Source organism: Arvicanthis niloticus, chromosome 1, assembly GCF_011762505.2.
Source record: "Arvicanthis niloticus isolate mArvNil1 chromosome 1, mArvNil1.pat.X, whole genome shotgun sequence".
Classification (NCBI taxonomy): domain Eukaryota; kingdom Metazoa; phylum Chordata; class Mammalia; order Rodentia; family Muridae; genus Arvicanthis; species Arvicanthis niloticus.
Window position 1 is genome coordinate 8,167,658 of NC_047658.1, and position 23,666 is coordinate 8,191,323.

General features: G+C 42.2%; 1 protein-coding gene across 2 annotated transcripts; it reads left to right on the forward strand.

Annotated features, from left to right (window-relative positions):
• The first annotated feature begins 451 nt into the window (after positions 1 to 451).
• Positions 452 to 23,061, forward strand: LOC117705252 (uncharacterized). 2 transcript variants are annotated; one of them, XM_034497672.1, is made up of 5 exons: positions 452 to 618; positions 3,760 to 3,820; positions 17,119 to 17,245; positions 17,655 to 17,741; positions 17,884 to 23,061. In XM_034497672.1, exons 2-5 carry the CDS (start codon positions 3,788 to 3,790, stop codon positions 19,314 to 19,316), a joined length of 1,680 nt encoding a protein of 559 aa, XP_034353563.1. In that variant the 5' UTR covers positions 452 to 618; positions 3,760 to 3,787; the 3' UTR covers positions 19,317 to 23,061. The 2 variants fall into 2 exon arrangements, with proteins under 2 accessions (XP_034353563.1, XP_076787304.1); XM_076931189.1 differs by lacking the exon at positions 452 to 618 and adding an exon at positions 647 to 2,237.
• Positions 23,062 to 23,666: the final 605 nt, after the last annotated feature.

The following is a 23,666-nucleotide window of genomic DNA, read 5'->3' on the forward strand; positions in this document are numbered from 1 at the left end:
CACTTTTAAATTAGTGGCTATCAAGTGTAAATAGATTAAATGTTCCAGTAAAGATAGGGCTGTCTTTACCCTATCCAGTCATTCCCAGTCCTAAAAGTCTTGTCTCGAATGATCCAAAGGCCTTGGAACACTACACTGGAGAAGCTCTTAAAGAGCTCTCAGACATCGGACAGTCAAGAGTTCTTTACTGAGAACGTGGTCTGTGGTGTCTTCTGGGAAATGTAGTCCTGAGCTGGGTCACTTGCTCGAGTTCTTGCCTCACTTCTGCAACTAGAGTAAAGATCCACAGCACCGCAGAGCCGAAACTACTTAAGTTTCAGACGCCTCAAGCCTTGGACCCTTGAGAAATTCCCCTTTAGAAGATTAATCGTACGTTCTCTCATTCTGACATATCTCTACTTCCTCTCTCGGACATTGAAATTCTGAGGACGCTAGAGCAGCACCGCCTTCTGGGAAATGTAGTCCACTATAAAAGCTCAGACACATGGCGGAAGTGGCTGGAGAGAGGTTGTTCCGGATCATCTCAGTGCCCTACCCGACCTAACCCGGTACTGTCCTGGTTGGTATTAGCCGGTCGTCCGAGTTCGAGGCCGTGAAGTCGCAGTTTATACTTTTGAGGTGAGTCTGCCCTTGGTTTTTAGGGACTTTGGGTTATGGAGCCTTAAGGCCTGTATTCGTTGGTCGCTGGCTGCAGGCTGGCTTTAGGGGACCCACCCGGTTTCCGGGATGGCGCTGAAGGCTTAAAAAGGTCTCCTCCGCAGGGATTAAGGCGGCGCGAGTATGATTGCATGGGCGAAAAGGTCTTTGGAAGATATGGATCGTACAGGAGGGTGAGAGAGAACGTGCAGGAGGTCATCAGAGCATGGGTGATAGGTGATCCTCTAGTCTTCCAACGCAAAGTCAGGGTGGAGGGGGTGTGGGGAGCGGAATACGTCTACTGCTTTCATGTCAAGTTTACTTGAAAAACTGGAGAGGAAAAAAAAAAGCTAAATAGTAGAGATGATATGGATTTCTGTGCTCAAGGTAGGTAAATCAGCGTGACTTTTAACTGTAGTTAGGAGTTAGATATGGTGACCCGCGTCTATAATTTCAGCACTTGAGCTGCGGAAGCTGGAAGTCAGTGACTTTGAGGACAACCGTCGGAACGTAGTGAGTTCTAGGCTACCGGGAGCCACATAGTGAAATCTTGTCTCGGAAATGAATGAGTGTGTAGAAATTGTATTTGAAAAAACGTAATTACTGTGGGATTCCTACTTTCCTGTCACACCCTCCGAGTAGGCATTTTAGCCTTGTTTAGGGAACTCTTAGAGAGTCTGTAAGTCTCTGTTCACTACCATTAGAGAAATCAGAACTTTAGTTCATGATTCTGGGTGATCCACTTCAGGTTCTAAAAAGACAACTTCCTCAGCTAAAGGTGTTTACGGCAGGAAACAGACATACTGCGTCTCTTTGGTACTCCATCTTCACGCTGTCCAGTTTATGGTTACAAACCCAGTCCTCAGTATGGTGGGTTTATAAGGTGGGGGCTTTTTAAAAGGTAATTAATTACATGGGAGTAGTGCCCTGGCTTGCCTTCCCTAGGTGAGAGTGCATGCCGTACAGAGACTCCATCTGTGTACCGGGAAATCGGTTTTTCACTAGACACCAGATCTGTCCATGCTGAAATGGAGACCGCTCTGCCGCCACAACTGAGAAATAAGTTTATTGTTTATAAGCTACCTAGTCTCTGGTATTTTGTTATAGCAGCTTAAATGGGCTAAAATGGACTTTAATACTGCACCTGACCAGTTCCTGCAGGAACTATTTGAAGTTCCTGGAATGTACTTTGTCTTTTTGTTTGTTTGTTTGTTTGTTTGTTTGTGGCTTCCAGAGAGATCAAGTTCCTCCTTTTTTTGTTGTTGTTGTTTTTAAATTTGCTTTGGTGGAGGAATCCACAGAAAAGCCTTTCTTCATGACATGAGGAACTCTTTCTACTGTCCCAGTAAAGGGGAGTGTGGAGTGAGAGAGCGTTGGGATGTGATTAATCCTGGGTGAGATGTAGGGGTGGATGTGGAGGTTTTGAAAATTATTGCAGCTGTTGATGATGGTAATACCTAACAGTGAGAACCTCGAGCCACAGCTTTGATCACTGGACAGAATGTCATTTTATTTCTTATGTTATTTTTATTTATTTATTTATTTTATTATTATTATTATTTTTTGTATTGCTGGACTGAGCCCGAGTCTTTGAGCATCAGGTAAGATTTCTGCTACTGAGCTCCACAAAAAGCCCTTGGTCAGATGTAGAGGGAATCCCATGTGAGGAAGAGTCAGCAGGAGGAGGGATTTCCTTGTCAGTCTTAGATGTAGAGGGGGATCCCATGTGAGGAAGAGTCAGCAGGAGGAGGGATTTCCTTGTGGTTCCTTTGGGAATTCTGGGGAGAAAACTATGTTCTGAGAAGCCTACCTAGGTCTCAGCTATCCAAGTCTCTCGAAAGATCCTAGCAATTGTGGAAATCGAAACTGCACTTACAGTGTCTGGACAGATGGCTCAGTGGTTAAGAGCACTGGCTGTTCTTCCAGCGTCTGGGTTCAGTTCCTAGCACCCACATAGCTGCTCATATCCATCCATAATTCCAGTTCCAGCCAATACAGTTCCCTCTTTGTGACCTCTCAGGGCACCAGGCATACACATGGTACACAGACACAGGTGAAGGTGAAACACCCATAAACATAGAATAAGTAAATCTTTTACAAAAAAAAACAATTCTGAGCATAAACGCTCAGGCAGAAATTTTATTAGGGGGAAAAAGGGTTGAAGAAAAGGGAATAAAAGGCACTTGTTTGGAGAAGCTCAGGCTACCTGCAGAAAAAAAAAGAGCAGGCGTTTTACTGGGTTCTTGAAAGGGCCTAGGGCATCAGTTGTGCACATAGTGGGTTTTTTTTTTTTTTTTTTTTTTTTTTTTTTTTTAATTAAAGGCTGGTCACAGTGGTACATACCTTTAATCCTAGCACTCAGCAGGCAGAGGCAGGCAGATCTCTGTGAGTTTGAGACTAGTCTGGTCTACATATCGGGTTTCAGGACAGCCAGAGCTACAGGGTGAGACTCTATCTAAAAAAAGAAAGAGAGAAAGAAAAGAGAAGAGAAGAAAGAAGAAAATAAAGGAGTAAGGTATAGAGCACACATGTCAAATTCCAGTACTTGGGAGGCAGAGGCAAGTGGATCTGTGAGTTGGAGACTAGCCTAGTGTATTCAGTAAGACACCATCTTTAAAAAAGAAGGAAAATCTCTTTATGGTTATAAGAAGGTTTTGCCATGTATGCCTACAGATGAATGGCAGGTTTGCCCCTTGGCACATTAATTCTGTAGCTGGTGGGTTCTACCCTTGTGATAAGGGGATATGAGAAATGTTTATTCCTTACCCTATTAATAAAGTAGGAAGGGAACTTCTGGGTGGGTCACAGGCCTTACAAACTGAAGGAATGAGGGTCTGTCATAATCCCTGTGAGTGTCTCTCAGGAGTGTTTCAGTTATCATTATTGTTATTTGTGTGTGTGTGTTTTTGAGGTAGAGTCTTACTATGTAGCAGCCCTGGCTAGCCCAGAACTCTCTATGTGTAAACTGTGCTGGCCTTGAACTCCTACAGACTTTGTTACCACATGCATAGGAAATGCACCTCAGCATTCATCTGTATGTACAGACTGAGGTCATGGGAAAACCAGTTTTGGGATGCTTGACCTAGTTTCTCCCAAGCCCATCTTCCTTCTTCTGTTCTGCAGTTTTCCCAACCCAGAAGAGCCGAGAAGCATGGCCGTGGTAGACGTCAACACCGTGTTTAAGGTGAGGTGAAAGTTCAGCTATCTTCTGGTTGCTGGTTCCTCATTGTCCCAGTAGCTGTGGAAGGTTTGAGCTCTGCCAACATAATTCTTTCTCCGGAATATGTGAACTATAGGGGACTGTCTGGTTTTTCTTTTTTCTTTTCTTTTCTTTTTAATTTAAAATTTTATTTTATGTGCATTGGTATGAGGGTGTCAAATCCCCTAGAACTGGAGTTATAGACAGTTGTGAGCTGCCGTGTGTGCTGAGAATTGAACCCAGGACCTTTGGAAGAGCAATTAGTGCTCTTAACCACTGAGCCATCTCCAGCTGTAGCCGCCCGTGGCCACAAGTAAACTGGGTACACCTGAAAGGGGGGCTGGGAATTGAAGGGGGAAGGAGGGTGAGAAGAGATGAGGCCAAGACAAAGTTCTCTGATCAAGGCCCCAAGCTTTAATGTTCAGCTCTCAATTTAAAGGGGAAGACCCAACCCACAACCCCTCCTGGTTTCAGATGGGTGGGATAATCCATAGTCCATTCCAGGTCACGGCCGGAGATGTCTCAAGGCAAGCCCAGAGGCAGTTCTGCTTCTGTGTTCTGGGCAGCCAAGGTGGGTAACTCCACCTAGATCCTGTCACTTGACCTTGTTGTGGTAAACAAGGTCTCTCAGGCTTGCTCATGGTGGGGGGGGGGGGGGGGAGGGGGGGTACAGTTTCCCCCGTTTTGGTTAGCTTAAAAAGAAAAGTTAGAGAGAGGTGAAGCAGGAATAGGGTCGTCGTGATATCTGGCTACTTCCTGCTGACATTGGGGGCGACGTGTCTCTAGGGGGAACCTAGAAGAATGGGTATGGGGGATGTAGGAGAGTTGGCTGTGTCCTGCTGTCCAGGGTTTATGGAGCCTATCTGAGGATAGGTCAGGAGGAACAGGTCCAGTAGAAGCAGCTGTGTGGGGTACACGATTTCATCCCATCTGGGGTATGAGTAGCCGGGCTTGTTGGGAGAGATCTTTGTGTAAAGGCAACCTATCTGCTTGAGACACAAGGTTCAAAAGTTAACAGCAACATGATTATCCAAGCCAAGTATAGCCCTCTGTTTCAGTGTTTTTCCATGGAGACCTAAGACTTTGAGCAGGCAAGTAAAGCCAGGCCTATTGCTGAATTTTAGGCCTTCAGTGTTAAGCAGGGCTGTCCCTGACGTCTCCTCTCTTCTCCAAGTATAGAAGGACTGTGGCAATTCTAATCTTACCAAGGCGGGGATAGAGGCCTGACCTCCAATAATTAAAGGGGACCTTGTAATGCCTCCAGTCCTCCTGTCGTTGTCCAGTAAGGCATGAGGGCCATACCGGTCCCGATGTCTTTTTCCTGGAGAGGGGGTACTTTCGACATCAACCCCTATGCAGTCAGACTTGTCCCTCAGGGAACCCAGAAACATATTTTTAACTTTTATTTATATTCCCTTGCAGTGCTTAGCCTCGAAGCCTTAGCAAGAATTCAGATCGCCAGATAGAGGGGGTTCTGGGTGGCCCCTCTCTGCTTGGTCTAGGGGCAGAAGTCCCCTCTTTTAGGTAGGGTGGAGATGAGACTTGGGAACACCCTGGATAGAGTAACAACCTTATCTAGAGTCTTGGGTCCTCCATGGCTCACACATGATAATGTGTCTGACTAAATTTTGTTATCAGAATCATAATTATTAGGATCAAGATCTGTGTCCACTTGACGGACCAATCTTTCAGGCAGCCATCGGGCTCCATTTTCTTTTTCTGAAAAAATACAGACTGATCCACAACCCCAAATTAAGACAGGGTCAGGACCATTCCAAGAATTAGTTAGGGGGTCTCTCCATTTGACCCTGGCAAATGACCTGGAAGTGACTAGATGCCAGTGGCGATCTGCCGCAGACTGACCTTTAACATCAGTTTGCAGAAAATTTGAAATAAATAACACAAAAGCAAGATGTGCTTTTGGTGACTTTGGAGGGTATAATTCTCCCCACCCCCTTTTGTTTAAAAAGCCAACCTTTTAGAGTTTTTGTAAAATCAGGGAAGAAGCACCAATATCTGTTTTTTCCACACTCAGAGAGTTATAAAGATATTAAAGTTTTATAATCTCTCTTTCACAATTTTTTTTTCTTGAGGATAATAAGGAATTTCAATATTAAATTGTCAAGAAAACATCTCAAATGTTTGACTGTAGTCAAATAACTGCAATAGCCAGTTCCATTACCTATCTTAGTCTGGTATGGAACTCCAAGCATAGGGAAATAATACAGGCAATAACTAATTACATTTTTAGTTGCTTCTCTTGTTAAAGTAGTTGCAACTAGAAAGTGTCAAGTCACATGTACATATTTTAATTTTTTTAAATAAAAAATAAGTAACATCTATTTGCCAAAATTGATTACATAAGTCCTCAAGGTTTAACACCAATATGAAAAAAAAAATGAGAATACTGAAAACAAGTTTTTGCAATTTAACTTGCACGCCTTTTAGGAATACCAAATTATTGTATCAAGCTATTACTATTTTGACGCTGTAAAGAATAAGATAGTATGGCCAATTATTTGCGAGGCCTATAATCTGTCTAGTATACAAATCTGCTCTGGCATTGCCCTGGGGTTCAGGCAATCCAGTGAGCTTTTAAATGTTTTATAAAGTTTAAGCTGTATTTTTATAAATAACTATAAAATTTGAGAATTAGCAATATCTAAAAAAGGAACAATTTTAAGCAATTATAAATCATGAACCATATACTGGCTATAAGTATATAAATTGAAAGCTTGATTTTTCATCATTATAAACAGTGGCTACAACACATAATTTAATTATTTGTGCTCAAGTAGAGAAAACTCAAGAAAATAAACATGTGATCTAATTACATATGGTGCCTTCTCAATAGATGAGGCATCTGTAAATACAGTAAATACAGCAAATGTCTTTTCTATGAGCTGCATGCGTAGTAAATTTCAGGAAATATAAAAGCATGCAGACAAAACCTGTAACAACTTATCTTTTGGATAGTGATCATCAAATTTGCTTAAAATGTTTGCCATATAATAGGTCAAATATCATTATTTTTCAATAACCAATTTAATTGCTATTTGGAATAAGGAATATTTTATCAAAAATGTTTTTATGATTCTATCTTACAATCTTTTATTAACACAAACTTTACTTGTAGATGAAGAAGGATGAATCTACATTAATGGTTTCTTTTGCCAAAGGGCTGCTGTGGGCATATGAGTAATAATAACACAAACAGCCAACAATTTTTCATAGTCTATATAATTTATCTGTTGATAACTAACAGCTTACTCTACTTTCCGCAAAGCTATTTTTCCTTTAGTTAATTGTCAAGGGGAATTAGGACTTGTATCTCCCTTGAGAATATCAAACATAGGTTCAAATCCTCGTATGGTAAGCTTAAGATGAGGTTTTAGCCAAATAATATCTCTTAACAACTTTTGAAAATCATTAAACACAAATCAAATTAAAAGCAAACCATTTCCTGTTTGCATGTACACCTATAAGCCAGAAGAGGACACTAGATCACACCACAAATGGTTGTGAGCCACCACGTGATTGCTGGGAACCAAACTCTTATATTTTTGGTTGTGAGCCTAGCCTTTAACGGCTGAGCCGTCTCTCCAGCCCTAACTATCTTTTATTAGAATTTTCTGTGCCACAATCTGTTTGGGATATAACTGAGGTCTCAAATATTGAAAAGATACTGCCTTTGAATCTTTTCTGGAGCAACAAGTACTCCAAATATTTAAAGCTTGTTATATTAGAGCAAAGGCTTGCAGAAAAACTCCTTTAGAGAGTTCAACTAATAAAATCATACACTAAACGATTCAAAACTCTTAATTTCTTATATTAAAGTAACAATTTATATTATATATATATATATATATAATATATATATATTATATATATTATATATATATATAAGGCAATTAACCATTTTGAGGCAAACCTTTCCAATGATGAGGACCATGGATTCTCAATTACGAGCAAATTTACTGAATGCAAACCTAATAACACCTTTACCAGAAATGTAAAGTAATGGTATAAAAACAATCTTCTAGATCTATAATAATTATATACATATTTACTGAAATGGCAGCTGGAGTAGGCAAGTCAGGCTGTAATGCCCCATTAGTTTTATAAACTAATTTATAAATTAGTTTATAATTTATTAAGTTTGAACTTGTTTTGGATTAATTCAATAACCAATCTTTTTTAGCTGAGTGAGAGTAAGATGAACGCCAAGCTGAAGGCAATCTTCTAATAATTGTTACATAACTTAAGATTAGGTCTCTTGCTAGTAATAGACTGAACCCAATATATATTAGAGGAACCAAAGCCATCTTGTCCTTTCTCTTTCTTAATAATTTGGGAGGAAGCAGATGCAAAGGAACCAAAACAAGTTGAACAATTCTTTTTCCAGCAGGTAGTTACAATGCCATGGGGGAAGCAGCCATTATTTCTCTCCAGCATAATCATTACAACTCTTGGCCCTGAAGACTGTTGTGAATGTCTTTGGGCCTGAGGCTGACTCCTCCCCAAGGAACAAACTAGGCAATAAACAAATTCCAGAAAACACCTTTCAAGGGGAAGGTCAGGATGACAGAGGCAAAAAGAGTATTTGTCACACAAGCTTCTGCTGCACCATTGTATATCGACTTAATTCAAATGTAAATGTTTTTAATCTTGGCCTATATCCTGAGGCCTGGCCCAGAGATTATCTTTCCTGCACCAAGGACAAATTTCTGTCATGTGACTGGATTATTTGCTTGTGCCTGTTTTTGGGACAGTCATTTTAAAAATGACTTGAATCACCACATTTAAAACATCTTTTATCTTTACGGTTCTGTGCAAGCATTGTTGTACAATGGTCCCTTGTAAGGCAGCAGCCATGGACAGACCCTGATTGTAAGAGGGCCCAATTTTAACGCAAAGACGAATGTATCCATGTAAGTCTGTCTTTGCTTTGTGCAACAGGCTGCACTAGCATTCTCAAGCCAAATGTGTAACAAAAGGAATTCCTGTTTGAGGATCTCCAAAACTTCTACCAGCTGCTTTCAGCAGCCTGTCTACAAATTTCTGGAATGGTTCCTCAGAACCCTGTTTAATACTGAATAAATTTCCACTAAGATCCCCTTTAGTAGGTAATTGATTTCAAGCACAGCAGGCAGCCATTGCAATCTATGTATACACTCCTGCAGGCAGTTTAACCTGATTAGCATTATCTTCATATTAACCTTCTCGTAGAAGCATGTTAAGATCCCAATCTGCATTGCCTGCCTGGGCAATCATCATGGCGGTTTTCTTACTGGTATCACGCCATTTTGAGCTCCAAAGCAAGTAATCTCCTGACAAAGTAGCCTTACATATAGTTTTCCAATATTTGGGCATTAAATTTGCTTCTACCACAGTATCCAATAAAGCTTGTATGAAGGGGTCAGTAGACCCATATTGTGCCACAGTTGTTTTTTAACTCTTTTATTTAACTCTACCTGCTCTAGCCTTTCTTCTATAAACATAAACATATTAAAAAAATCTCAAGCTCATGATTGAACTGCCTGTCAGTTGCAGCCAAAGGAATGTTGGCAGTTAACCACATTTTTAAGTTTCCTTTGCAATATTAGCATATAACCATAATTTTTGGAAACAAAACCAATTTTTAACAATGTAAGCAATCTATTTTCTCTAAAATCAACACCAAGTGGATTACTTTTACGTTACAAAGTTTGGCTGCCAGTTTTTATATATGAATGCATGATAGTGCAGCCTTTAATATCTCACTAAATAGACATTGCTTTTATATCTTTTATACATCTGGTTTTTGAATGACTAACCCTGTGTTACCAGTTTTAAGCCAACTTTTTGTTACCCAAGTTGTACATTTTTAATCAAACCCAATAACTTTAGGCCAATGATTTATAACCAAAATATGTAGACCATATTTATACCTTAAAACCAATTACAAACAAAAATGAAGTAACAACACATCTTATATATTTAAACCAAACAAAATTTCTCACTTTTTCTAGCCACAATTCTAAAATAAAAGCACCTTATCACTGAGATTTTTCCACGACAAACAACTCTTAACTTCCTTATTTAATCCAAGAAACTTGCCTGTCCCTTTAAAAGTAGCCTTTCCAGCTCAGCTAGACTTTTAGCTACAGGTGTTAAACAAACTTATCAGCCACTGATCTGCATATTAAAACTGCCTTTGAAAACCAAGTTAAACTAGACCAAGTGATGAATCAAGCAATTTTAACGATCTTTTAAACATTAAACACAGAACATAAAACATAGATGACCAATCATTCATACAATGAGACACGTGGACAGAAAACACAATGAGACACACATGGACATTGTTGCACCAAGGACAAGACAATAAACAAAGAAAGCAGAACTAAGGATTTCTCTTAGTTTCTTAGTTTAAAACGTCTCCTGAATTTTCTCTTGTTCCTAGGAGAGCTCTGAAACAGCATTTTCATTCTTTTTGCTGGCATAACCCAGAGAGAGAACAACTGCTTTTCAAAACACTTTCTCTCTCTGATATTCAAGATCTAGCACTTTATCCCTTTCTTTAGGAGATGTAGCTGTGCCTGCTTTCTTAGTTTTCCAATTTCTTCTAACCCTGCTCCTCTCGTCTGAAGCAGCTCTTGAAGGCTGCGGGCAAATGCCCTTTTAAAATTCTCCTATCCCGAAATTCACTGTCACCTCCTAGGCAAGATTAGGCATTGGGTCAACACCTATTTGACCTAGACTGTATCCCCTAAAACACACTTCCTGCAAACATGGCCTCCCAAATTTAACTAGCGCTAGCTTCAATACTGTTTGCTACTTCTCAAGTGCGCGGGATACCTTCTTATTCCCGTTTTCCGTGGAGCTCCACCTAAGACAGTGTTCCTCAGCTGCTCCCCCGTTTTCAAGCCCCACGTTGTACGCACCAATCTGTAGCCATCTCCAGCTGTAGCCGCCCGTGGCCACAAGTAAACTGGGTACACCTGAAAGAGGCTGGGAATTGAAGGGGGAAGGAGGGTGAAAAGAGATGAGGCCAAGACAAAGTTCTCTGATCAAGGCCCCAAGCTTTAATGTTCAGCTCTCAATTTAAAGGGGAAGACCCAACCCACAACCCCTCCTGGTTTCAGATGGGTTAGATAATCCATAGTCCATTCCAGGCCGGAGATGTCTCAAGGCAAGCCCAGAGGCAGTTCTGCTTCTGTGTTCTGGGCAGCCAAGGTGGGTAACTCCACCTAGATCCTGTCACTTGACCTTGTTGTGGTAAACAAGGTCTCTCAGGCTTGCTCATGGTGGGGGGGAGGGTACATCCAGCCACTGTTTTTTTTTTTTTTTTTATTCAAGCATCTTCCAGCCCATGTAAGGAACCCCAGTACCTATGTGTTCATGAATTTACTTCATTTTCCTATTCCTCAGTTTCATTATTTAAAGTGGAGGAAATAATAGCATTTACTTTAGATTAGTTTTGACCAAATTGATATGTGTAATGTGTTGAGGGCCAGCTTCATTCAGCACATCAGGGTCTGAAGAGGAGGGGTGAAGTTGGCAGAACACATGGACACAGGAATCTTTTGATAATTCAGACAGGTTCTCTTACTTTATTTCTGATGGGGTCCAGGAGTCACCCCATAAACTGCACAAACACTGATCTCAGTCAGACAGGGATGGTTTATTGAACGCACACCCTGAGAGTGACTGATCAGGGCCGTTGTTCAGAATTTGGGCGCTGAGGCTATGACCCCCCAAATACTTTTCTGTGTCAGCTTATAAAGGCTAACACCGCAAAAACCACAATGAGCACATATGCGGGTGTTGGAAGTGCTGCCCAGTGGTCAGCCCCAACTCCAGCCATTTCAGACATAACAGTTCATACTGATCTTTAATTTGATGGGTCCTACATGAAGCCTATAGTTGTGGAATTTCTCAAGATTAACAAACCTCATAACATACAGAACATAACAGGATATGTGGTCAGCATGACCCTGCTCTGAGTCAAGTTATTTTTCTGTGTCAGTGACTGGCAGGCAAATTACAGCAACAGTATATAAAATAGCTGGTGGGTACAGGATAACATGGCTGCAGCTATGCTAGGGGGACAGGCCTCAATAATTCTTCTTCTAACCTTATATCCCCCAGCAAAATCTTTTAAGCAATGTGTACATGATTAAACATTTTACGGATTACAGGTGAAAACCAGTTGATCCCCAAGGACCCACAGAGATTCATGTCTAAGCAACTTGTTATACATTAACAAAGTGTAAGCAAGCTAGGTATTCTTCTCAGCCAGTTTTCTTACCAGCAAGCTATATTTTGTGGTTACAAATAAAGGCTTGGTCATTTTTATTATTTATCTTTGGAGGGATCATTTTATTATTTCTCTCAAAAAGTAATCTTATATAAAATCTTGTGGAGAGCTTTTGGGGCTGCTTGGCAGGAATCTGACATTGGCCAAGGACAAGGAAATGGGCTTCAGACAGGAATCTGACATTGGGCCATGACAAGGAAGTAAGTTCAGGCAGGAATCTAATTTTAGGCTAAAACCGAGAAGTAATTTCAGTCAGGAATCTAAGTCTTAGGCCAAAACAAAGAAGTAGGCCTCAGGCATAAGTATGTGGGCTAGGACAGGGAAGTAGACTCTGATACTTTTGTCATTCTGAGGAGCCCTTAGAAACAGTGATCATGACAGTGATCACGGGATTTTGATTATTGCTTTGTTTGATCCTTGACTATTTGCATTTATTGTATTGCTACTTCCTCAATCTAGAACTGACTTAAATACTTGCATGTAATTAAAATGGTTTAAAAGCAAATTGGGAAAAAAATAAGCCCACCTCAGCCTTTAGCCTCAGAACTGGCTGGGGTCATGCTGCAATATTGTCTAATTATCTTTTTCTTTTAATCCTCACTCCTGCACTGGAGAACCTGTTGACTGACTGAGCTGGCTTGGTCAAAATCTTAATCATAAATCTAAACTTTTATATAAAAAACAGTCATTTTACTTTAATTTTTTCTAAGCCCTCAGGGTGCACACCTACTCATTAAAATTTTTTACTAAATCATAGAATCAGAAAGCCAAGGGCATAAATGTCTACAAGAAATTAACCCTCGCCCTTAATCACCAACCCAGCTTTATCAGGAAGGCACGTCAGCAGTAATAACCAGGCTGCATTTGATGCTGTTCCCTGACATCAAGGAGTCGCTTGCTCAACTTTCAAAAATGAACCTTCCTGAACTTTAAATTCTTGCCCAAGATTTTCTACATCAAAGCCTCTAATACAAACATAGTAACCGAACTTTACTAACAATATACATCTCCAAATCCTTTCTAAGAGTGGTGGTCATTACTAACAGTCTACTTCTCTCTAGGTCTTACTGAGGGAGGTGGTTGAAACATTAGTCTACTCCAGCAGCAGTGCTTGGGAAAGATCAAGCACTGTTATTGTGTGAGCCAGTGGCACTGCGCAGGGACGGCTGAGCCCCCAAGGAGTTCTCATACACCCCATGGATTTTGAGGATTGCTCAGTAACAGCATGAGGCACACCCAGCAAGTGTAGTGAACCAGTGGGCCATCCTCCCTGACTAGTAAAGCTGCTTGCTGTTCTTCTCACTGTAAATCCAAGGCTGTCCCTCGCCACCTAATAAGTTAATAAGTTCCAACCTCGCTACATGAGACCATGTCTAAAAAAAAAAATTCCACAAAGGAAAATGTTGGTAAATATTTGCAAATGCTTTTGCTTTTAAATTCTCAGGTCTTTACATTTTTATTTTGCTTAATCATTTACTTGTTCAGTCTTATTATGCATCTGCAACTTGCTATGTAGATTACTATGGCCTTGAATCCACAGAGATCTGCCTGCTTCTGACTCACCAAAGGCTGTAACCGCCTGCAACCACGAATAACTGAGTTCACCTGAAAGAGAGGCTGGGAATGAAAGAAGGGACGGAAGGGGGAGAAAAGTTGTAGCCAAGACAAGTATTCTGATCAAGGCTCAAAGTTTAATGTTTAGCTTTCAATAAAAAGGGGAATCCACACCTCCACCACTGACCCCCTTCTTGCTTCAGCCCTTGTGGGTGAGGAGAACCCATCCTTAATCACAGCCAGAGGTGTCTCAAGGCAAGCTCAGCAGGCAGTCTCTTCTTCTCAGCTCCTGTAGCAGGCTGTAGTGCAGCCAAGGTGGCTAACACCTCCTGGGTCCTACTGTTTGGTCTGCTGTGGTAAACAAGATCCTTCCGGCCTGCTCAAGGCTGGGGGAAGGGCACAGAAGGCTGCGATTAAAGCCTGGCTACTTATTAGATTAGATTATTTTAGTCGGGCTCTCTTAATGCAGGCTGGATTTGAACTTGGTTTAGAGTCAGGGATGAGCTTGAACTCATGATCTTTCTGCTCTCACCTCATTTGTTGGTTGCACATCCTTTGCTCACCCTTCCCTGAGAACAGAGAACAGACGTATAATTTATTTTTTTCATTATTCCCATCAGAAACACATTGTTTTTTTTTCTGTTCTGCTTAATAACTTTCCACTTAGAAAACCAAAAGCGCTTTTTCAAAAAAAAAAAAAAAGATTGAATTTTATTATTTTAAATTATGTGTGTGTGAGTCTGTATGTGGGTACACACGTGTGAGAGAAGGTGCCTGGAGAGACCAGAGGGGTTCTGTCCCTCTGGAGCTGGACTTACAGGTGGTTGTGAGCCACCTGACATGGTTGCTGGGAATAGAGACACCACACATGACAGTGTGATGCCTACACTGACTTTTGTGCTCCAGCTTTGGAAGGCAGGAGGTAGCCTCAGCAGGCATTGCTGGCGTTATCTTGACCAATCCCCATGCCTGCTTGCAGAGGTGTGGTAGTGACCCAGGGCAGAGGGGACACATGCCAAACGGAGCAGGGGATCAGCGGATTGTCTTGCTTTTAGTTATCTTACAGGCACATGCTTTTACTTTCTAAGTGCCTCTGTGTCCTTCTCCCCAGGAGTGTGCCCACTGCTATTTTACATCTCCATATTTACTATTTTAGTCAAAACCAAAGTGCTTCCACTTGAACGTGTCAAGTTCCAAACAGGTGGCCTCAGCAACAGATGGCTTCATCCTTCCGGGCAGCTGCTGTAGTTATATTGAGCCAGTTACAGTCTCTAGCGCTGAGCCTCTCTGAGGGCCCAGTGCAGAGCTAGTGTAAGACCCTCCCCCCCCCCCCCCCGCAAGGGGACCCTCTGTAAGACCCCCCCTGCAAGGGGACCCTCACCCAAGTCCGGACCTGCACGCCCCAAGGACACACGAGAGACCTTCTTGATGCAATTGCAGAGGAGGTTTAATGACGAGGGCCCTCGTGCTGGAACATATCTCACACAGGAGATAGAGGTTCCGCGCACCGGACCCAGGGAACTGGGATATTTATCGGTAGGGGTTGGGGAGAACGGGAAAATTTGGCATATGATTGGATATTTCAAACATCAGCAACTTGCAGAACTGGCAGAACTTGCAGAAACTCCCAGAAAAGGGAGGGAGAGAAAAGTAAACACCAGATAGCCCATTACTCACTTGGGCTTGTTTGGACTTGTCTGGGCATGCCCTTGTATGCCTTTATTTTTTTGTCACCCTGCCCCTGCAGGGGCTTAATATTTTTATTATGACTATATTTAACAAATTGTTGGTGGTCTTTGCTGACCATGAATTTTTGTTATTGTTACAATGCTGCTTTCAAATTTTGTTCTCACACTAGATGCCTTGTACCCTCGACTGCAGTACCTCATCTGTGGGTTTGAGTTTGTTCTTGATTTCCCACTTGAGATTGAGTGTCACTGGTAGCCCAGGCATCCTGGTTAGTGTTTATGCCATTTTGGCACAAGCTATACTCATCAGAAAGGCGGGAGCCTCAGCTGAGGAGATGCCTCCATAAGATTAGAGTGTAGAGGAGCCAGCAGGACATTCTTTAAATTAGTGATCAGTGGGGGAGGCCCCAGCCTACTGTGGGGGAGGCCATCCCTGGGCTGCTGGTCCTGGGTTCTATAAGAAAGCAGGCTGAGCAGGCCATGGGAAGCAAGCCAGTAAGCATCACCCTTCCATGGCATGTGTATCAGCTCCTGCCCTGGCTTCCCTCAGTGATAGACAGTGATTTAGAAGCATCAGGGGACTGCACACCTCCTCCCCAGGCTGCTTTGGTTTTGATGTTTCATCACAGTAACATGTAAAATGGCTAGCTATTTTAGAACCCTAACCAAGTCTCTTAGCTCCCTGTCAGCTCTCCTCTCAGTTTCCAGCCCAGCCTCCTCAGATGTTCCTCCAGCCGTTTCTCCCTCAGTTCCCCAACAGTGTGCTTCAGCAGTCCCTTCTCCCTGTTCTCCCAATACTAGCAGCTTCAAACTGTAACAACTGTTCTAGTCTATCTGCTCAGCTCTGTCTCCTAACGTCTTCTCCACCAACTGTCTTCTCTTCTCATTCTGCTGGCCCCATTCCTTTTTCTCTGCCTCAGCTGGCTTTTTTATAACCTACCCTGTTCCCAGAAATCTGAGAGGCAACCAACACTGAAAGTCATAAGGTCAAGCAGTTTTAACAACTAAGAATTCTTAAAGGGCCAGTTGACTAGCAACTGGTGATCCTTTAAAGGGTTAGGTACACAAGATTAATTACTCAACAGTAATATTAACTCTAACTAAGACCCCAGACTAGCCCTGAATTCCTAGCTGTCCTTCCCAGTGCTAGAGTCATGAGAATGACCACTTGTCAGGCTAGACTGGAGCGATTCTTTGATTGAATTTACAGGATGGAGAAAGGCAGTTATCCTCTAACTTGTGAAATTATTCCCAAAGAAGGCAAATTTGGAGAGAGAAACTTGCCAAGGGCAACATCTAGCCTCTGCATTTGCGTCATCCTGGTGGTAGCCTAGAGACAGGCTTAATTCTCCCAGCTGTGATGTGAGACAGCATGTCAGGAGTGTGGCCAACAAGGGACACCTGGCCAATCCCTTTTCCTCTGGAGTGTTTGTTGGGAGTACCTGCTATGGCTACATCTCATCTATGTTACTGACTCTTCGGCCTCCTAGAAGTCAGGCTGGGACAGGCCAAGGTCTCAGGCATACAGTAAAAAACAACCGAAAAACAGTCCCCTCAAAAAACCCACCTTGTCAGGCTGGACATTTGAGGGCTCAGAAATGATTTCTCAGGCAAAAGGCTGCATCTTTGAAATGTTCAGTTTCCCTGGTGCTGGGAAAGGGATGTGCCTTGACCTGGCACCCCATGAAAAAGGAGTCTTATCATTTCCCTGAAGTTATTTTCTTCCCTGTTGCTTTCAGGAGTTGGTGGTGTTCAGGGATGTGGCTGTGGAGTTCTGTGAGGAGGAGTGGGAGCGCCTGGGCCCTTCGCAGAGGGCGTTGTACAGAGACGTGATGCTGGAGACCTACAGCCACTTTGTGTCCCTGGGTGAGCTCACCTGTGCCTCTCTGCAAAGGCTGGAGTGAAAGCCTGTAGGGGATAAGTCTACCACATGCAGCTTCTCCCACCCCACAGCCACTGCTTCACAGCCAGTAACTAGCTGCCTTTAAAGTCCTGTGTACACTCTGACACAAACTTTCTCAAGATACTTTCCTGCTTCTTTTAATTTTCATCAGTGATTCCTGCAAGCAGCAATTATTTACTAAGGTGCTTGCTAAATGTTGGCTTGCTTGCTTATTTGTTTTTTATTTATTTACTTGTTTGTTTGTTTGTTTATTTAAAGTCCCAGTCATTCTGAAGGTCTACAGTTTTAGGTTCAGTCAGTTCTGTAATGGATGCCTTTTGCTGTTGCGACTCATCTCTGTGTTTGTTTTTACCGGTCTCTTTCTTTGAGTAGGACTTGCCCTTTCTAAGCCATCAGTAATTTCACTGCTGGAGCAAGGCAAAGAACCCTGGATAGCGGAGCAAGCAGGATGGTATCCGGGTGAGTAAGGATGGTTGCACATGGTGCACAGTTAAACATGTAGGCAGAACACAGACACATATTAAAAAATGAGAAGACATATCATTTTTTTTGTTTCTAATGTTTCCTGCCTTCTAGTGCTGACGTATGTACTTTCTTTCAGATTTGCTGTCTGTAAATGAAGCTAAGAATTTGTCTCTAAAGAATGGCATCTTTGGAAAGGAATCATTAAAATGGAAAATAATAGAAAGAGTGGGTACTTCTCGCCTTGAGGAATCTTGTTTTGGAGATGATTGGAAATGCAAGGGACTCCTTGAGACAAAACCGGAATCTACAGAGGGATGTTTACAGGGAGTGACAGCCCCGTTGGAAAAGATGTCAACCGAATTCATTCAGCCTATACCCATTGCCCTGAGTGAAGTGACTCATTCTGAAAGGAAACACTCTGAACAGGAAGCAGGTGAAACCATCACTCAACAAGTACGAATTCCTACCAGTGACAAACTTAATGAAATGTATGAGAATGCCTTCATCTATTACACAGATGAGATGAAGCGTCAGCGGGATTTTGCTGGGGACAGATGTGATGAACTGAAGGGGTGCAGCAGAGGATTTGCCTATGACTTCCAACTCGCCCCATATCAGATCAATAAGAAGCCCTATCAGTGTGAGATCTGTGGTAAGATCTTTGAGAAGCATGCATACCTTGTTCAACATAACCGCTTTCACACGGGGGAGAAACCGTGCGAGTGTAAGGAGTGTGGGAAAGCCTTCACCAACTGCTCCCTGCTGGTCCAGCACCAGCGGGTCCACACGGACGAGAAGCCCTACGAGTGCAAGCACTGTGGGAAGGCGTTCCTCTACTTCTCCACATTTTTCCAGCATCAGAGAACCCACACCAACGAGAAGCCGTACGAATGCCACAAATGTCAGAAGGCCTTTAACAAGAGTGCCAACCTCACCAGACATCAAAGGATCCATAGTGGCGAGAAACCCTACGAGTGTAACTTATGTGGGAAGACCTTCACTTGGGCTTCCAACCTGAACGATCACCAAAAGATTCACACCGGCGAAAAACCGTATGAGTGTAACTACTGTGAAAAGGCCTTCCTGTGTCATTCGGCGTTCATGAAACACTATAGAACTCACACAAATGAGAAGCCCTATGAGTGCCAGGAGTGCATGAAGGCCTTCAGGCAGAAAGCCCATCTCATCCAACACCAGAGAGTTCACACTGGCGAAAAGCCTTATGAGTGTAAGGAATGTGGGAAGGCCTTTGCGTGCCCTTCGTACTTTAACAGACATCAGAGGATTCACACCGGAGAGAGGCCTTATGAATGTAAAGAATGTGGAAAGGCTTTTATTGATTGTAAAACCCTCATTCTGCACCAGAGGATTCACACTGGTGAGAAACCCTTCCAGTGCCAGCAGTGCAGCAAGGCCTTCAGGCAGAGATCCCACCTTACGCAACATCAGAGAATTCACACCGGTGAGAAGCCCTATGAGTGTAAGGAGTGTGGGCAGGCCTTCACTCGGCTCTTACAGGTAAAGAAACACCAGAGAGTACACGCAGTGGGAGAGATCCTGTGCATTTGAATCCTGCCCTCTGTTTACTGGGACGCCTCTATTCAGCATCTTCACAGATACACAAATAAAGCATGAATAAATCAGAAGTGTGGGAACCACCTCTGTGTGTCCCTCAGCTATGCAGACTGCTGAGAGAAGCCTAAGTGAGGTGTGTGGAACAACCAACCTCTCATACTGTGCTTCACGCTGTGTAATTTATACTATGATCAGAATAAGAAACCCTCATTATTTTCAGCTATCCATTACGTAGTAAGAGTTTGTCAGAGAGAGCCATCTGATGACTACTTTTTTTTTTTGCTTTATAACCTACTGTTTATTGAGTATTAATTCACATAAGAAAAATAAAAATTAAATTATGAATAGAAGTACTAATCCTATTACCAGTAAAAGGTTTCTATTTAATTATAGCTATAGACAATACCACATAGAGAACATGGCGGGCATGCTGTTAGTGTAGAAGCTCACATGCCTCGATTGCTGACTGTATTTTATTAAGTTGACTTCACCCTGCTGCAGGTTGCTGCCTTTTAGCTGGTAGTATGGTTATTTTGAGGATGGGATGAATCAGTAAACGGGGCCTTTGGCATAAGCCGCTAGACAAGAGCACCAATCAGGAAGGATTCGGAGTCATCCCCTTTATGGTGGTCTTTGTTACTATTTTTGGAACATTCATATCCATTTTATTCACGACATCTCCTGTCAGTGCTTGTCCCATGCCAAAGCTTTGAAAGGAGTTCTGGAGTGATCGTGATTGGAACAGAACAGGAGCAGATTTCCACTTCCGCTTCAGTTGAGTCAGAAGCCGACCCTAGCAAGGCTGCTCGGACTCACCGATCAGGGTGCCTGCCACAGCAGAGGCACCATGTTCTACTCTGGAAGGACCGTCAGATCTGCACAGGACAAGAATTGGAATAGACTCGTCATCTATCCCCATCACCACGTGACTCTTGGTCACGTGAAAGACGCAGTCTGAAAATACAGCTTGTTTCAGTGTGGAGGAACGATGGCGCTACGGCTGTATGTACTAAAACCTGACGTGGTTTAGTCATTTGAATAGATGCTATCAAGTAACCCCCCCCCCAAAGCTATAAATCTTAGAGTTGACAGCAGAAATACATATTATATACAATAATCAATGAGCTTAAAGAAGTTTCTAGAAAACATCAATAAAATGGATAACCATACTTTAAAAGCTTTTTCCAAACCATCTGATACATAGACTAGATTTTCCAGGGCCTAAGGAGACATTTGAAAGACACAAACGCAACCGTCAGTGCTAAAGGGAAGTAGAACATTTTTAGGCAGAAATATGTTCAGTTGGCTTTGGTGGGTTTTATTTCAAGACAGGGTCTTTCTTAAACTTGTGGCAATCCTCCTGCTTCAACCTACTGAGTGCTGGGATTAGAAGTGTGTGCCACCATACCGTAGGCTTGAACTTGGAGCCTTGAGCCTGTTCGGCATGGTTCTGTCCCTGAACCTTTTATCCCAGCCCCCTTTATTTTGAGACAGGGTTTTGGCTAAATTGCCTAGGCAGGCCTTGAACTCATGATCCCCTTATATTAGCCTCTCAAATAGCTGGGACTGTAGACCTCTGTCACCAGGTACAGCTAGAAAGTTTTACTGCTATAAAATAATGTATTCATTATTATAGCAGATAAATTTGAAATGTTTAGCATAAATTTTGTGTGAATGTATATAATTTTTGATTGGCTCATAAACCTATAGAAAGTTTCAATGAAACCAGGGTACTCTAAAAAGTAGAAAAATGTGTTGTGTTACCATATGTGAAGCATGTGGTAGTGTTTATTTGAGATAGGGCCTCACATAGCCCAGGCTAGCCTCAATCTCATAATCTTTAGCTTCCCAAGTGCTGGTGCATCAGATACCAAAGAAATTTGAAACATATTATCAACACATCTGCCAATCCATCCTTTTTTAGGTTAAATAACCTTTTTACTGAGAAAAAAGTTATAAATCTCAAGAGTATATTGGTATACTCATGTAATCCCAGCCCTGAGAAGGCAGGAAGGTTAGGATTGTTCAAGCCCAGACTGGGCCACATAAGAATCTATCATATGCTGGAATCTTTGAGAAGGTGCTATAAAAAAGCAAACATTTCAAAATCAGGCAGCAAGCAAAGGCATTTGGAACATGGAATTTGCCAGTGGGAAATTGTGTGGTAGAATGGTAGACATAAATTGTATCAGTAACTCCAGTAACCTTTTGAATAGGCTGATTGCTATAGTTGAAAGGATGTTAGGTTGGTGTGGGACATGTCTGGAATCATATCCCTGGTGACACAAAGATAAGATTGTTGTTGCTTCAGATGAGCCTGGGGTCCCTAGAGCAGGCCCATCTCAAAAGTGGAGAAAGACAGACAGACAATGCTATGGAAGGACTGAAACTGAGGAGGGGAATTTACAGAATATTCTTTTACATAAGAAATTTTCTGTGTCTTGAACTTCAAGTCCAAATAAACATCAGTCAGTTCAAATTCTATATAATGTGTTCTTACATAGGCCTAGAAATGTCGCTCCATATATTTGGAAATATAATTTTAAATAACCTCAAACCATTAGTTAAAGAAAACTTAATGGAGCTGAAGGGAACTGGTAGTTTATGAGCTTCAGTCGTGTGTATCGGGCATGGTTTCCAGGAAACAAGTCAGTGAGGAATTCATTGTCTCAGGATGATGGAGAATTTTAAAACGTGGAAGCAAACGTAGTGATACAAGTTTTTAAACAATTGACATATTCTGGGATAATCTTTAGCTATTAAGAAGGAATTACCGGTAGTGATGTCTCTCATATCTTTAATACTAGCCTTTAGGAGGCAGAGGCTAGATCTCTGAGTTCTAGGCCAGCCTGGACTACATAGTGAAACTCTGTCTGGGGCGGGGAAAAGAAAAGTGAGGGCCTCGGGGATCATAAGGCCTTGTTCCTAAGGCCTGCATTCCAGCGCTCAGGAGTGTAGGCCCGGGGCAGCCTTGGCTACATAACGAGACTTCTCCTCAGCATTGAAACTGAATTCAACACATTATTGAAGAATGAGTCCTTCATGGGCCCTTTAGTGCTTCTAAGTGTAGAAAGTGGAATATGTAGACAATAAAGACTAACGTCTCCATTCACAGTCCTTGTCTATCTAGTGGGGGGTTTTGGCCTTAACCACTGTTAATTAAATCAGTCTCTTTCTGAGGTATGTAGAGGCCCTTTTCACCCTTGAACTAGAGAATGAGGTAATGATCTTTGTACATATTAGCTTCTATATGCAAATATATGTTAAAGGTCTATCCCTGGGTTGGATTTGCTACTTGTGAGTGTATGTACATTTACGAAAGGCCAATGTTACTAGCTTTTGGTTCTTCGATGTTGTATAGTGCCCCTATCCGATACCTTTGCTGACACTTTTTGTTTGTTAAAGCTTTGATTTCACTAGTCTGTTAAGTGAAAAGTGTTATGACAGTTTTAATTTGCATTTTTCTGCTATATGTAACTTGCATCTAATGCCATATTTTCCTATTTTCAAATATTACATTTTCTGTGGAATGTCTCAGTACCATTTTCTGTTGAATGATTTGTTTTCTTGATGGCTATGTAAGACTTACAATCCTCTAGACTGTGGTTATACCAGTTTTCTTTCTTTATGCCTTGTTTGGATTTGTAAACTTAAACACTTCATGTTTGGAAGGCATCTGTCTTGGTGTTAATGCTTGTAAATCATTTTTCCCCATTCCAATATATTTTCCGAAATCCCATGCTTTCCTCTCATGGTTTATGATTTAAAATGTGAATACAGGACTTGGGGTACCTTTGGCTATGTCAAATGAGGCGGGGGACACCCTGTTACTCTTCTCAGATGGTCACTTGGTTGTCTGAACACTGATCCTGTCATTTTAAGCACAATAAGCTGAGTTCCAATATTTTTGGACATAGTCCCTTCCCTTTAAAATTCATTTTCATTTTGAGATAAGTCTTGCTATTTAGCTTAGGCTGACCCTCACCTCCTGATCCTCGTGTCACCCTCCCATGTGTGGGAATTCCAGGCGTATCCCACCACACCCAGTTGGACCTCTGTCTGTCTGGTATATTGTTTCCTTTCTTCTCCATCTGCTCCCTACTCTTCTCCCTACCCCAATTCCTCTTCTTAAGATTTAATTTTAGCTGGGCATGGTGTACACGCCTCTTATTCCAGAACTCAGGATGCAGAGGCAGGTGGATCTCTGTGAGTCTAAGGGGAGCTTGCTTGGTCTATACAGAGTTCCAGGCCAGCCAGGGCCATGTAGTGAGACTCTGCAGTTTCAGTGTGTGTGTATGTGTGTGTGTGAGTGTGTGTGTGTGTGTGTGTGTGGTCTTTGCCTAT